The sequence below is a fragment of the Poecilia mexicana genome, unplaced genomic scaffold (assembly GCF_051168715.1).
Source record: "Poecilia mexicana isolate PSO_F unplaced genomic scaffold, ASM5116871v1 scaffold_8, whole genome shotgun sequence".
Classification (NCBI taxonomy): Eukaryota; Metazoa; Chordata; class Actinopteri; order Cyprinodontiformes; family Poeciliidae; genus Poecilia; species Poecilia mexicana.
In genome coordinates, this window is record NW_028263377.1 from 24,508,137 (window position 1) to 24,523,294 (window position 15,158).

General features: G+C 38.8%; 1 protein-coding gene across 1 annotated transcript in view; it reads left to right on the forward strand.

The window, feature by feature from the left end:
* shank1 (SH3 and multiple ankyrin repeat domains 1) overlaps positions 1-15,158 on the forward strand; it is a 53,346-nt gene that overhangs the window by 27,019 nt on the left and 11,169 nt on the right. The window contains exons 15-18 of the mRNA XM_015011163.2: positions 7,285-7,367; positions 7,466-7,590; positions 10,513-10,648; positions 10,734-10,814. Coding sequence (XP_014866649.2) covers positions 7,285-7,367; positions 7,466-7,590; positions 10,513-10,648; positions 10,734-10,814 — 425 coding nt within the window. The remainder of the gene's footprint in view (positions 1-7,284; positions 7,368-7,465; positions 7,591-10,512; positions 10,649-10,733; positions 10,815-15,158) is intronic.

Here is a 15,158-nt window from a genome sequence, read left to right on the forward strand (position 1 = left end):
TTACCTAGCAACGACCTGTTGAGTAACTTGCGCAGCAGCAGTTTGAGGTCATGACTACTTAAAAATAAAAAACAACGGCATGGAGTGAAAACTGTGGATAAAACAGATCTAAAAACAAAAAACTTACCAATAATTATCCATTGACTGATATAAAAACGCTGATATTGTGATACGTTTTTCAGCCATGTTGTTTAGCAATAATAGATCCCTAAATAAGAGATATGGAGCAACAAACAGCTGATTTGGTGTTTAGTTATGCTTTATACAGTCCCAGTAAATGACCAGTAGGTGTCTCTGGTGACATTAGGGTTGGGGAATATGGACTTAAAGTTTTCTCACGATAACGAAAAGCATGCCGATATTTGTTGCTTCTTTTTTATATAACTGTATGACTGTGACTACATGACAGCAATTCTAAAAAAAAACATTCCTATTTGTAATACCAGTCACATAAAGAAGTGATTTGTCTTCCCAAGTTGCACATTTCTTTTTATATTTATTGATACTTCCATTGAAAACAATGGATAAAGCAGTAAAGCTAACAATCTAAAAGCACCAGTGTTAAATGTTAATTAGAATTTAAAGTTTATCTTTGAGAATGAGTTCTTATGTCTTCAAAGAACATAAAAGAAAAATGATATAAAATGTAATATAATTTTATATTACTTTAACTTCTAAAATCAGTTATGGCGACAGACGTAACGGTGTACGGTAAAGTCCAGCCCTGACTCCACCTCTGGCTGTAGAAGCTGATGGATGGCGGATCTCCAGTGGATTGGAAATCACGTCAAATTGTTAGTGAGCGTGAAAAAGAGGAGGCTGAGGTGTGCTCTGATTGAGTCGTGCTGGAAACCCCTCTGAACCGTCTCCGTATCTCTTCTACTTCTTTAAGCTACCGTCTTCCTCTCCTCCTCTTCCTCCTCCTCCTTCCTCTCTCTCTGTGCCGCAGTCGCAGCTAACCATCTCAATCCCTCAGTCTCTCCGATTCCTCCTCCTCCTCCTCTCCGTCTTAAGTATGAAGGGGCTGGGAGAGCTTGGCCCTCTCCCTTTCCCTTCCTCTGTCTCTCTCTTCTCCTCTTCCTCCTCTCCTCCTCCTCTCTCGCCGCTCGCGCTCGCCGCTGTCTCACTGGAAGACGAGAAGGAGAAGGACCAGGAGAAGGAGGAGGAGGAGAGGGAGGGGAGGAAATGGCGATGGGGGCATGCGGCGAGGAGGATGTCTCCCTCTCCCTCTCCCTCTCTTCTTCCTGGCCGTCGCTGGGCCCTGTGAACAGGAGCGTCTGGTTCATTTACAGGTACCTGCCATGGCTTTTCATGCCTCCTCCTCTTCCTCCAGCAGCTGGAGGAAGAGGAGGAGGAAGAGGAAGAGGGGGGATGCATGCATGTAGAAACGGCGGCGGGGCAGCGTCGACCGGATCGGCAGATGTTGCAGAGTGTGCGCGGCGCAGACAGATGTTTGATCTGGCCGTTCCGTGTGATTCGCTCCGCCAACATGTGAGAGTGTGTCGCGTTTCTCGCGCGCCGCTCTGAACAAATGTCCTCTGGCGGTGCTGCACTGGCACAACTGATGCCTGCTGCTGTTACTGATGTGTTGCCTGATTGCGTGTTTGTTTATGTCAGTGCTGAACCAAAGTGTGTGCGCCGCGTTTGCTGCCATCCTGCAAAAAAAGAAAAAAGCTGATTTAAAAAAATTTTTTTTAGGTAATTTCTCTAGCTGCTGTCATGTCACAGAGGAACATGCAACACCTGAAACTTGGGTCTGGTTTGATGCGTGGCGTGTTGTTTTCGCGCGCGCGTGCGTGCGTGCGTGCGTGCGTGCGTGTGTGTGTGAGAGAGAGACGTCTCTGGCTTTCAGTGAGGGAGTTTTAGCGATGCGGCATGCGTGACAAGTTCCAGCATCTTTCTGACTCTGCTATGGAAGCCTGCTCAGGCCAAAACTGTGCAGTCTTTGTTTGTACAAAATTAAAACATTATGTCCCTTTGAGAATTTGATGCTAACTACTTACTTTTACTTGAGTAACGTTTTGGAAAATATATATATATATATATTTTTTACTACACTGCAAAAACACAAAATAATACCAAGTTATTTTTATTTAGTTTGTACTGAAATTATCTTCATATATTTTCTGACGTATTACAAAACCGATTTCTGTGAAATATAGGAACTTATTTTATGTCAATAATTCCTTAATATTGATGAAAAAGTACTAGTTGCACTCAGATTATTTCACTTATAATATGGAAATAATCTAAGTGAAATAATTTGCAAATGGAACTAGTACTTTTTCATCAGTGTTAATAAATTATTCACTTAAAACAAAGCTCTTGTATCTTGCATACGTTACTTATAAGTTAGTTTTGTCTCATTTCAAATGTAATAAGATATTTGCACTACAAACCACTCAAAAAATACTTTTTGGACTGGAATGTAACGTTTTTCTTTACTTTAGTAATTTTATTAGGCTGTATTGCTAATAAATTTAGAGCAGAAAGTGGCTCTCAAACATTTTCTTACTCTTTTTAAAAGTCGTTGAAGCAGCTTTGGTTCATTCTCGTTGGTACGAGTCTTGATGATAGTTGACTTGCTAAAGTTCCCCCAATCGACCATATTGTGGAGTAATTGCTTGTCTACGGGGGAATTTTTCTGCCATAATCCAAGAGCACATATTTTCAGTCTGAAAGCAGGATTTCATGTCTTTTGTTGTCAAAACTTTTAATACTTTTGCTTACATTTTTATTTTGAAAGCAGGACTTCCTGTCTTTCAACTCAAAACTTGTAATGGTTGTACTCACAACTTCACCTCGCCCTCAGACTTAGTCTCTGCTCGCTTACGAAACATTCTCTGCTGCTTCTGGAACAAAAATGCACCGTCGCCTGGCAACCTCTCAGCCAATAGGATGAAAGTGTTGTACTGGGTACATTTCTTTCCTTCTCTTATCGATTCTCATTGAGTTAGGAAATAAACTCTTTAATTAAAACTTGTTTAAACAATGAAAATTCTTCTATAAAATTAACATTTTGACAGGAAATGCAACTTTCTGCAAATCAACAGTTTTCGTGATTTTAATTTAATAAACAAGACTCGTGTGAAAATATATTCTAATTTACTGAATATGACTGTAAATGTTAATATAAGATGGAGATTATTCAAATCAGCTGCAGGCTGTGTGGTCAACAGTTTGAGGAAGTTGGAGGTTATTTCCTGCCTTTGTCATGATTAAAGTTCTGAGCAAGTTCCAGCCGACTCTAGTTTCATCTTTTTTTGTGAAATGTAAACATATTTTGCAACGGTTCTGCCGCGACGCCATATTGGATATTTTCTAAAGCAAAATATGGAGCGTGTACAATACGTCGTCATGGAACTGCGTCACACATTACGGGAACCGATGAGCAGAATCATTAAGCAAGTAACTGAACTACTGAGAAGCAGTTCTGGTTCTCGATTTCCGTCCCGACCAGAAACCCAGTGGAACCTCAGCAGAGGACTTAAAGATCTGTTTAGCAAAGTGACACAGACTTTTTTTTTTTAACTCCCATTTGGTCGAGAAGACTTATCCAGTTAGTTGGGTCAGCTGATGCCAGTCAGTGCCGACGACAGCAGCAGAGGCTGAGTCAGAGTTACGCGGTTTGGATGCGATGCAGCCGCTAAAACAAACAGACTGATTATAAGTGCAACATTCCCCTTGCAGCGACCGGCTCGTTGTATATTCTGAAGCTGTTTCTGTCAGTGTTTGTTCACACTGTGGGGCATGTGGCAGCCTGTGAGTTACACTCACCAAGCACCGAATGCATTAACACACAGATCTGCTTCACCGTGTCATCTTGCTGAATAACGTATGATGCAGATGGAGGTCTGCTGGTCAGTAAGAAAACACAACGGGTTAGTTTGTGTTCTCATTCTGGACCCAGTCAGGGACGCATCTGTAGTTTTTGTTGTTTTTCAGTCAGATTATTTAAAAGGATTGGTTTTGCTTCTACTCTCACATAAACGTCGGTGTGTTTTATTAGCGTTTCATGTGAAAGATCAGCACATTTTGGTGCAAAAAGTGGAAGGAAAACGATACAGGATGTTATGTTTTTTAGGGGTGCACCAAATCATTGGCCAGCTGATTTATCTATGCTGATTTCCTTAATTTTGGGAGATGGGTGATCGACTGATTTTTTTTACATGTGAAGTCGATCTTATCCGTCTTGGCAAAGGTCTAAAAGTCAGCCACAGTCCTCTGCTCTCCTGTGAGAGCTTTGACCACATCATGTCTGGACGTTACAGATAACAATAGTCGCCCCACTGTTGCCACTTCAGCAGCTTTCTTCCTACATTGAGCAACATTTCAGACAAAAACATTTCAGACAAAAACATTTCAGACAAAAACATTTCAGACAAAACATTTCAGACAAAAAGAAAATTGGAATCAGCAGGTCAGGCTTTAAAGATCGGTAATCAGCGATCGGCAGAACTGTCCGCCTTTTTCTGACTTCTGAAAACAGTTCATTGTACCGGATTTTATTTAAGGGCATCTGAGTGAATCAAGGGTAATGAATAAAGTACAAACTTATTTTAAACAAAAATTCACTTAAAATAAGACAAATTTAACTTAAAAGTAACTTTTCAGCAAAAAATAGGAGCCTAATTTGAGTAAATAATTCCTTAATATTAATAAAGACGTTTTAGATTATTTTATTTATAATTTTATAAATTATAAATGAAATAATCTGCCAGTGGAATTTGTACGTTTTCACCAATATTAAGGAATTATTTACTTAAAAACAAGCTCCTATTTCTTCCTGAAAAATTACTTGTAAGTTAATTTTGTTATTTCAAGTTTAATAAGATATTTTCACTAAAAATAGACAAAAAAATTACTTGATAAGATTGTGTTTTTACAGTGCGGGTTGTGTTTTTACAGTGCGGGTTGTGTTTTTGCAGTGCGGGTTGTGTTTTTGCAGTGCGGGTTGTGTTTTTGCAGTGCGGGTTGTGTTTTTGCAGTGCGGGTTGTGTTTTTGCAGTGCGGGTTGACTTCAGCTCAATAATGAACTTAATCCTTCTCCCAATTGCATTTTTAGGATGAAAATTAAACATTTCACTGAGAACATGAAATAAATTCAGTCGCTGCTTGAGAGAGTTTCAGATCTGAGCCGCTGCAGCAGAAACGGACAAAAAGGGGGCAAGAATAACGCAGCTATGGCAGAGACAGAGTGTCTCTCTCAGTTCATAGGCAGAATCACACACTTAATAGAGTGAATGAAAAAGATCTCAGAGGAGGAAATGTGATTAGGGGGGAAACTAACTGATCAGAGAGGGATCAGAACGGAGGAGCAGCCTGGATGGGAACGAGAGGAAACGAGCGGCCTGAACAGATGGAGTGGGCTGGGACTATTTTGGTGCATGATGGGATTATCGGCATGTGGTTACAGTATGGTACAGCTGATACCATATATACATATATTTATATATAATCACTTACTGATTTATATGTTCATTCATAACAAGAGAAGCTCAGATAGAGGCAGATAGAGATGCTGACCTGTAACAATAAGTCAATGAAAACTCTGTTATTTTACGTCTCAATAAGAGGATAATAGGAGCTGTTGTTTACTAAAGTTACTAAAAAATAAAGCCAAAACTTAATGTGTGATATATTGATTGAGATTCTTTACAGAATAGAAAAAACATGTCATAGTTTCCCCTGGTGGTTGATCGTGGCGTTGCAGCAGTCATCCAGCTTCCTGCTGTGTTTTTTAGTTAAAAAATGTTTAAAGTTGACAGGAAGTTTGAAAATATCACTAAGGCTACGTTCACACTTGGCATTAATTTTGCGTGTTTACGAGAAGAACTGGAATATTTTCTGATTTTAAAAAGTCGTACATAAAGGAGAAAAAATTACGTCCCGGTCCAGAGTGAATCCCACTTCTACAGAGGTGATTGTCCACAGCACAAAGTTTCACTCCCGACATCAGGAGCTTTGCTGTATCTGTTTCCCCACTTGTCCCTTTTTCTGTTTGAAACACTGTGAATAAACTCCACTTATCTCACAAACTTCTGTTAAATAAATAACTTCAAACTGCCTAGCGTGACCGCTGGAGGAGACATTTTATTTTTCCTTCTGCTGAAGAACATTAGCATGTTTCCGTTGAATAAATTCCCATGTCCTTACGCCGGTGACGCCTCCTTCTGGAGCTCAGTCGTTCGGTTAGCTCCACCTGTACGCCTGCAGCTCCTGCTCTGCTGTCGGTGACTAATAGTTCACCAGAACATCTCTTGGCTCGGCTCAGGACCTGCCCAACTTTCCCTGTGTCCAGTTCTAGCTGTTGCTGCGGCAACAAGCTGTACTGTATATAGCATTTCCTGCCGTCAGTTCTGTAAAAAAAAAAAAAAAAGCTGGCATTCAGGAGAGCATCAACATGTTATACAGTTTTTATTTCAGTCTTATTTAAGCTGCAGCTTGTTGCTGTAGTTTAGGCTGAATCTAACTGAGTTATTGTTGTTTTCACAATGCCGTCTTTGGTTCGTCAGATGACTAGAATGAGTAACAAACGCATAAAAAGAAATGCAAACATAGAAATGGCAATGTTTCAAATCATAATACAAGTGGGGATTTTTTAGTTTTTGTCAAATTTTAGAAAACCTGGAGATGCATCAGGCTTTAGTTTACTTTCTACTGTTTATCTAGTTTTCATTTCTGACAGTTCTGGGAAACTTTAATGAAAAGATGTTTCTACTGGTTATAAAAGCTTGATTGTGTGAAGATGAACACTTTTTGTTGTGCTTAACTTTTTCAGCTGTAAAAAAAATACTGGAAAGTCTCCATCTGCATTTCTAGGGCCACAAATAGTACCTTGGAGCTCATTTTGGACCCCTCTGTTGAGTTCATGTTGAATCCGATCACCCAGGCTTCTTTAGATTATATTTTACCAACTGCTAAATTAGTTTATTTTGTATCACAGCTATTATAATATGTTGTGATTGGATTAATTCAGATTTCTGTGTGAACAGGGTGGAGTAACTCAGCCACTGCATTTCTAAAAGACTCAACATTTTCCCTAAATGGTTTCATTGAAATCAAAGCTAAATATTTTCCACCACAAAGCTATTAGAAGTTTAATAGTTCAATAAAAACACTGATTTTCTTCTCAATGTTTTTGGTGGAAAGAAGCAAAGGCATCCATTAAAAATCTGCTTTTTGCTTGAAACTTGAACTTGAAGAACTTTCTAATTCTGCATTCCCTTTATTTTATGTTTTGTAACATTTCTAACCGTCTGACTCATCTCCTCTCTGCGATAGCGACTACATAATCAAGGAGAAGACGGTGCTTCTGCAGAAAAAAGACAGCGAGGGATTCGGCTTCGTGCTGCGAGGGGCCAAAGGTAAGAAATCTGAGATGAACTCAGAGTTGTCACACTGATTCATGCTCTGTAATAACGTCGTTTAACGACCTGATCTTAATATTTCATGGTGTCCCCAGCTCAAACTCCCATTGAAGAGTTCACTCCCACTCCGGCCTTCCCGGCCCTCCAGTATTTGGAGTCAGTGGACGAGGGCGGCGTGGCGTGGAGAGCCGGTCTCAGGATGGGGGATTTCCTCATCGAGGTACAGCAATGACTTGGAACATTCAATAAATAAAATCAACATGGGAAGATTAACCCTTTATGCTTCCTTAAACAGGTTAGCATGGGTCTATGGGAGATACAAAACATGTTTTTATAGTTTTTGTACAAAATTGTTTCCGTCTGCTCAGTTCAGAATGAGCTGTTTTAGAGCCTCGTATATAGAGCCTCTCTGATCTAATATTTAAAGCTGCTGCTGGCCACCCCGCCCCCCCAACTCAACATTTACGCTCACTTGTCAAAATGGCTTCAAACAGATGCGCAGTAATGCATATGCACATGTTTGAAATGCAGAAGTAGAGCCTCCTGCACAACCAACAAGAATGCAACAAGTTGTATCTGGATGGTAAGTGAACAACAAAACACTTGTCTTTTCCAGCAGCCATTGTACAGCACATACATCAGTAAAACCAGCTGGTCAAATGCACTGGAGCTCGACTGAGGATGCTAGAAAATAGGCGGATCTCCACTGGGGTTGCTAGGTATTTGGCTGAGCTTATGAGGTTGCTAGGTAACGGGAAGTACCTGCCGATTTGTGACGCTACATTCCGGAGGTTTTTGAAACGGCTCATTTTCCAGACATCAAATATCATGAAACTAAAGTGCTTGGGTTGTCTTTAGAAGCAGTAGAAACCCAAATGGAAGGATAAAAACATGTGAAATGTGAATTTTTCATTAGTTACTTTCATTACGTCTCCTTGGACCTTCCATAAAAACTTTGGCAGGATGTAATAAAGAACCGACTGAAACCACAGTTTCAGTCGGTTTTTAGTACTAGGAATAGCTGACCCAACTGTTACTGATAAATATAAAAGAAAGCTTCACAGAAGGTTAACTTTGTGTGCAAGAAAATGTCTCCTTTAGCTTTAGTTTTTAAAAATAAAAGTGACACCAAAACAGCTGGTAGTATTTTCAGGTCTTTTAGCTCTTTAGATTGGAAATTATGTGCTTCTTCAGAATTGGAATCATCTTTGTAGACCAAGATTTTGTGTCCAAGCAAAAATTTTGAGTTCAATGTCAAGCATTACAGACATTAGATATGAATATATAAACATTAGAGAAATTAAAGACCTTTTTTTTTTTTTTTTTTTACATTTTCCACAAATATCAACATCCCATAGAAAATGTTTTATTACAAAACAACTCTGCAAGTATTTTTTTTTTTGCTTTTAAAAGATCATGTAACTTTTGCAGCCTTAAAGTTTTCTTAGCTGGACTGAGGGCAAAATGACTCTTTCGATTATGAAACGGGTGTAAGGACAAACTGTCACCAACATTTGTCTGAAGCAAGTTGCACCTCAACATTTCTGTAAAGTTATAATTCTGGCTGGATGTTGGGCCACTCTGACTGGCAGAATTGGTAGGACTCATTTGAACTGATTGGCTTCGTGGCAGGAGCCCAACTTTTAAGCATATGTGGCATACATTTTTAATAGAGATGAGATCCAGGCTTTGAGAAGGCCATTCAGGGAGTCTAATGTTACCCTGGATGGTCCAGTTCTCATGTTGTCTTGTTGGAAAACCCAACTGTGTCAAAGTTTCAACAATTCAGCTGTTGATGTTGGATTAAGTTAAAGAATTTTAAGCTAATTGGCCTTTTTGTTATTAATGGACCAATGAAATCTGCTCTTTACTAGAGAATCCTTAAGGAAAGATCCAGAAAGGAGTTTAAAAAGGACATGTTTAAAAGGACTTCCATTTGGGTTTCTGTAGAATGTATAAACAGCCCAGCATCTTAAAATCTACCCATATGTTTTTTGGCAACAAGTTAATGTTTTTTGGTGTCTGGAAAAGGAGCCGTTTCAAAAATCTCTCAATCATAACGTCACAAATCAGCAGATGCTGCCCCTCACCTACCAGGTCCAGTGAAGCCCAACCCGTTACCTAGCAACCCCAGCGGAGTTCAGCCCGTTACCTAGCAACCTCAGCTGAGTTCAGCCCATTACCTAGCAACTTCAGCCAAGTTTCAGCATATTTGGTCATCTGGCTTATCGCTGTGTATGCGCTGTACAATGGCTGCTGGAAAACACAAGCGTTTTGTTGTTGACTTACCATCCAAAAACCACTTGCTGCATTCTTATTGGTTGTGCAGGAGGCTCCACTTCTGCTTTTCAAACAGGTATAATTGTATAATTGTGCATCTGTTTGAAGACATTTTCAGGTGCGTAGCCAGTAGTAGCTCATTCTGATTTATTATAATAACAATAACCATTTATTTAACCAGATAATAAACCTTGTTGAGATCTATAATATCTTTTCAAGAGGGAAACGGAAAGATAGCAGCACCGTTTTCAAATATCAACTTTGACATTCAGTCAGAGAAATTCATTTGTTTAATTTTAAAAGCAGCAAAGCATAAAACAGTAAAAACGGCTAATAAAACAGTAATGAACCTATTCTAACTGGGGGCACACCAATTGCAGTTTTCTGGCCGATCACCGATTACCAATCTCTTCAAAATCTTGACGATTCCGATTTTGGCCGATACCAATATTTTGTCTAATATTGGTATTAGAAGAAAGGAAGAAAGTTGATGAGTTGCCAACAGTGAGATGACTGCAACATACAGACCTGATCTGGTGGGCCGGTCTGCTAGTCACACCCCTCTCACAGCACAGCAGAAGAAGATAGAAGTTGATTTAAATACCTTTGCTAAGGTTGATAAAATCGGTGGTTAAGATCGGCTTCACATGTAAAAATCGGCCCATCACCGATTTCCTAAAATTAAGGAAATCGGCACCGATAAATCTGCTGGCCGATAAATCGGTGCATCCCTAATTCCAACCTGTTCAAGGAAGTGTGCCATTCACCTTTAAGTTCAACTTTGGCCTAGTCAAAGTGACGGAACAGAGGGTTGAAGAATGATTCTGATCTTCATAAAGACTTCTCTCCGTCTGCGCCTCAGGTCAACGGTCAGAACGTCGTGAAGGTCGGCCACCGGCAGGTCGTCAACATGATCCGGCAGGGCGGCAACAGCCTCATGGTAAAGGTTGTCATGGTAACCCGCAACCCCGACATGGAGGAAGGCGCGCGGAAGAAAAGTAAGAGCCGCTGCAATCACTCACAATAACCGACAGCTCATCTGGAGCGGCTCGACCGACCGCAGCTGCCTTCTCCTCTCTCCAGTCCCTCAGCAGAGCAAGAGGCTGAGCACTCCAGCCATCGCCCTGCGCTCCAAATCAATGACTTCAGAGCTGGAGGAGATGGGTAAGAAACAGGCCCGAATTAGCTTCTTTTTTATTTTTTTGGCAGATAAAAGCAGGAGGATGAAGGAACATATTGCTATGGAGATGTAGAGGAAGAAGGCGGGAGCTTTGCTGGTTAGAAACAGACTCAGGTAATGAGGAGTGATGGAGGCAGTGTGAAGACGGAGACTCTGGGAGTGTGAAGAGAACTTGAGCGAGGGATAAATTTAGACGGCAGTTATTTAGTTGCAGGAACAAGACGGAGAAGGCTGGCGTTGGATGATGGTCTCAATGCGTTTCGCTGTGTTTTCAGAGGTGCCACAATGTCACTGCCAGCACTCCCGCTACAGGTAACCCCACCCAGAAACGTGTCGCCTTCCACCGTGTGATCCCTCTCTCACTCCCTGCTTCTTTTAACCTTTAACCTCCTGCACCTCCTGCTCCTCCCCGGGCCGTCAGCGTCTGAGGACGACCAAACTGTCACAAACACACCTGAGGAGAGGCGCCACACTGCAAAAACACAAAATATGACCAAGTATTTTGGTTTAGTGCCTAGTGTGAATATATCAATACACTTGGAATAGGCAGAATAAAGTTTCCAAAAGTTGTACTCAAGTAACAGTAGCAATACTTCAACATGTTTTTACTCCAGTAATAGGTTAACTCAATTAAAAAAAAAAAAAATACTCAAGTAAATGTAACTAATTTCTACCCAACTCTGCTTAGAAAACAACATGTAGGAGCTTGTTTTATGTGGCATTTTTTCCATATTATAATTAGGAATGCACAATATATTGGCACCAATATCGGTATCGGCCAATATTAGTCATTTTAACATGTCGTTATTGGGCCGATATTCACAACCGATATAGTTGCTTTCTTTCCCAAAGATGTCAAAACAGTTGAGAAATGCATATAATATTAGTAAATATTGGTTATCGACCAAAACAGCAATACTGATATTGGATATTATTGGCCCAAACTTTCATATCCTAATCATAAGCTCCACTGGCAGATTTTTTCATAATCTTTTCCTATAACTCGTGCTCAATTGATTAATCGGATTAATCGTGATTAATCGATTATTGAAATAATTGTCAACTAATTTAATAATTGATTAATTGTTAACTGGAGTAAACAGACTCAAAAAAAGTGAATTTGCTGAAAGAACAACACACACACAGCTGCAATTAAGCAACAACTGTACAAAATAGATACTTTTTGGATTTAAGATTAAAAAACTAAACTGTAGATTTCATCTGGTAATTTTAACTTCACCTGATTCAAATTCTGAAAAAAACTCTCCTTTTTCTATCCAGCTATTAATTACTTGATCAGAAAATAGTCGACAGCTCAGCCAATCACTGTGTTAATGGTAAAAGCGTTTTATGAACTGCAGATGCGTCTTTTGCTACAAATAATCAAGACCTTTATCTTGTTGATATTTTTATTTTCTTATTTCAAAAATGAGCTTAAATTAATCTTTTAATTTATTTCTAATATTGTGTAAAAAGGCTTAAGTAAAATCTGCAGTGTGCCCATTTTTATTTATCTGATTAATAGATTAATCGTCTGAATAATTGATTAATCGATAACTAAAATAATCGCTACTTGCTGCCCTACTTATAATTAGCACTTTTTCATCAATATTAAGGAATTATTGATTTAAAACGAGCTCCTATATGTTGCTGAAAAGTTACTTGTAAGTTACTTATTTAAAGATATTTGCTCTAGAAACTAGACAAAATACTTGGTAAGATTTTGTGGTTTTGCAGTGCACAAGGTGTCCAAACTGCTCCTTTCCCATTATAATCTTATGTTGAACATGTTTGTTAATTCCTCTGGAAGAAATCCCACCAAGAACAAAATTATTGAGATGAGTAATTTAACTTTGCTCCTGGTCTGTTCCTATGGTAACAGCAGTATCTCTATTTGAGGCAAAAATTGTGGGAGGAGAGTGCAAAGCAAGGGGTCAACGCCCCCACTCGCAGATCATAATGTCTGCCAATGTTTTAATTGTGGATCGCTTGAATCTTCTGGTGTTTACCGCTTCTGCTGGGTGGATCTGGGCATGCTCAGTGAGCGCCTGATGATTAACAGGCGAACAGAGATAAACAGAGAGTCAGTCAGCTGGCCTTTCACAACTCCTGACATTAAAACTTAAAGGGGTAGTTAAAGACTTTTTGAATGTGAGGTTCTGTTAAAAGGTTGTGAACAGTTAAATACATAAGCAACATTTTCAATTAAAGACCCATTTTTCCTGCTTAATTGTTGAATAAATATGCATATGAGCTCAACAACAAAGATATTTATTGTTTACGTCACTCAGCCATCAGATTGGAGCAAAGTGCTAATAAACACATTCAGATTTCCAAGTGTTTCAGGAACTTTTTTAGGAATGTGGACTCCTGACGCTGACATTAGCATTAGCATCTGTGCTAGCTACTATATGTTTAGCGTTGAGATGCTATTTTAGCCTTGAATATTTTCGCTGGTATGCTAACTCCTTTTAGCACTGCTTGAACACAACAATAGTCTTTTCTAGCATCCAATCAGATCAGTTTTTAAAGCGAAAATTAACCCCCTCTTTGTAAAGAGAGGCGCTAATGTAGCTTGTGCGTCAGATTTACGGTCGTACAGAAACAAAATGCAAAGGTCCGGTTTGGGACTTTTGTATAAAAACAAAAAAAATGTAGTTAATCATGAGCATTTTTACTGTGCGTTAAAATCCCGACCCTATCTAATATTTTACCAACAACAGAATTTGAGAACAGAAAAAAATAACCCAAGCAAATGCAAAAAAACTGTTTTAAATGATGATTAGGGAAATTAAGCAAGCTAAGGGAAAAAAGTAATTTTCCCTTGTTTCATGTCGTCTTTGCAGAATTTTTTTAGTCACAAGGAAAGGTTTTTGAACATAGATGTCCCTTTTTTCAGTTTATGCATCTGCACCTCAATCAGATATTTAAGAAAATAACACTGAAGGTAAACTCTGTGTCCAGGATGTGTGGGGTCTGCAGAGATGTCCCACCTACTAACAGTATATTAATTACAGTTAATTTATGATTTAACAGGAGGTCTGTGGCACCATATCCTTTTTTTCTTTTACAAATTAAATAATTTAAAAACTACATTTGTGGATTTACTGAAATTATTGAAAAACACTTAAGTGTGTTTTCAATAAAAAACTATCAAGAAGTGGCAAATTATCTTACAAAGAAGCGAAAGATTAATTATATTAAATGTTGCATCATTAGTGATTAATGAAGCATGCACTGAAATAAGTTTTTAACTGCAACTGTCTAACAATAATGAAAATAATCATTTAAATCTTTTAAAAGTTCATAAATCAGAGGGTTTCTGAGGTTGAAGTTTATCAGGAGGCTGCTTTTGTACAAAATAATGTTAATATATATTAAATAAAAATGTCCGGTAATGTTCTGCAGGTAAGATATTAACCACTACTACCCCTTCAACAGAATCTCGCTTCAGAAATCCAGCGCTACCACTTTAAGATGAACCTTTGACCTAATTGTTTTCCTCTTCTTACCTGCCTTCTCTTGGTGTCGTGACCTCACCTGACCTGCAGCAAAGCATGAACACAGCCACAGGTTTCCTGAACTCCACCAAATCCCGTTCTCACCACGTACTCCCTGAAATGTCCACATAAATTATTCACAGGTTCAGGACAAAGTCCTGCTCAGAACCTTCTGACAAAAACTTTATTAAGCCTCTACTGAACCGGGTCGTTTTATTGTCTTCTGAAGAGGTTTTTATTTGGACTTAGTCTGCTTTTTCAGAAATTATCCATCCAGTTTTAATGTAAACAACACTTTTTTCTTTCATATGCTAACTGAAGATTCATATGAAATTACCATATAAAACAAATATAACTGCAGTGTATTATCTAATCTGACATTTTCAGAAGGAGTGGCCGAAATCCTGACTTTATTGCTCAAAATTGACTAAAATTTGTTCATGTTTTTTCCAGTCAACACCTAAAGAAATTGCAACATGAGTCCAAACTCAAAATCTTTTTTACCTTTCGGGTCTATAATCCCTTTCCAATAACAAATCTGACTACTTTATTTGTTTAATTGAATTATTACATGTTTAGCTGGTAAAAGAACATTTAATTTTTACCCTTGAATCGTTTTCACTTGACAATTTTGGCCCATTTGACCAAAAGTTTATGGGTTAGTTTTGTCTCATTCCAAGTTTACTAAGATATCTGCTCTAGAAACAGAACGAAAAATACTTGGTGAGATTTTTTGCTCTCCTATTATTAATCTGTTAGTCAGAAACCATTCAACAGATCAGCCCTGAGCTGTATTGATAAACTTTTCACATGTTGATGTTAGAAGTG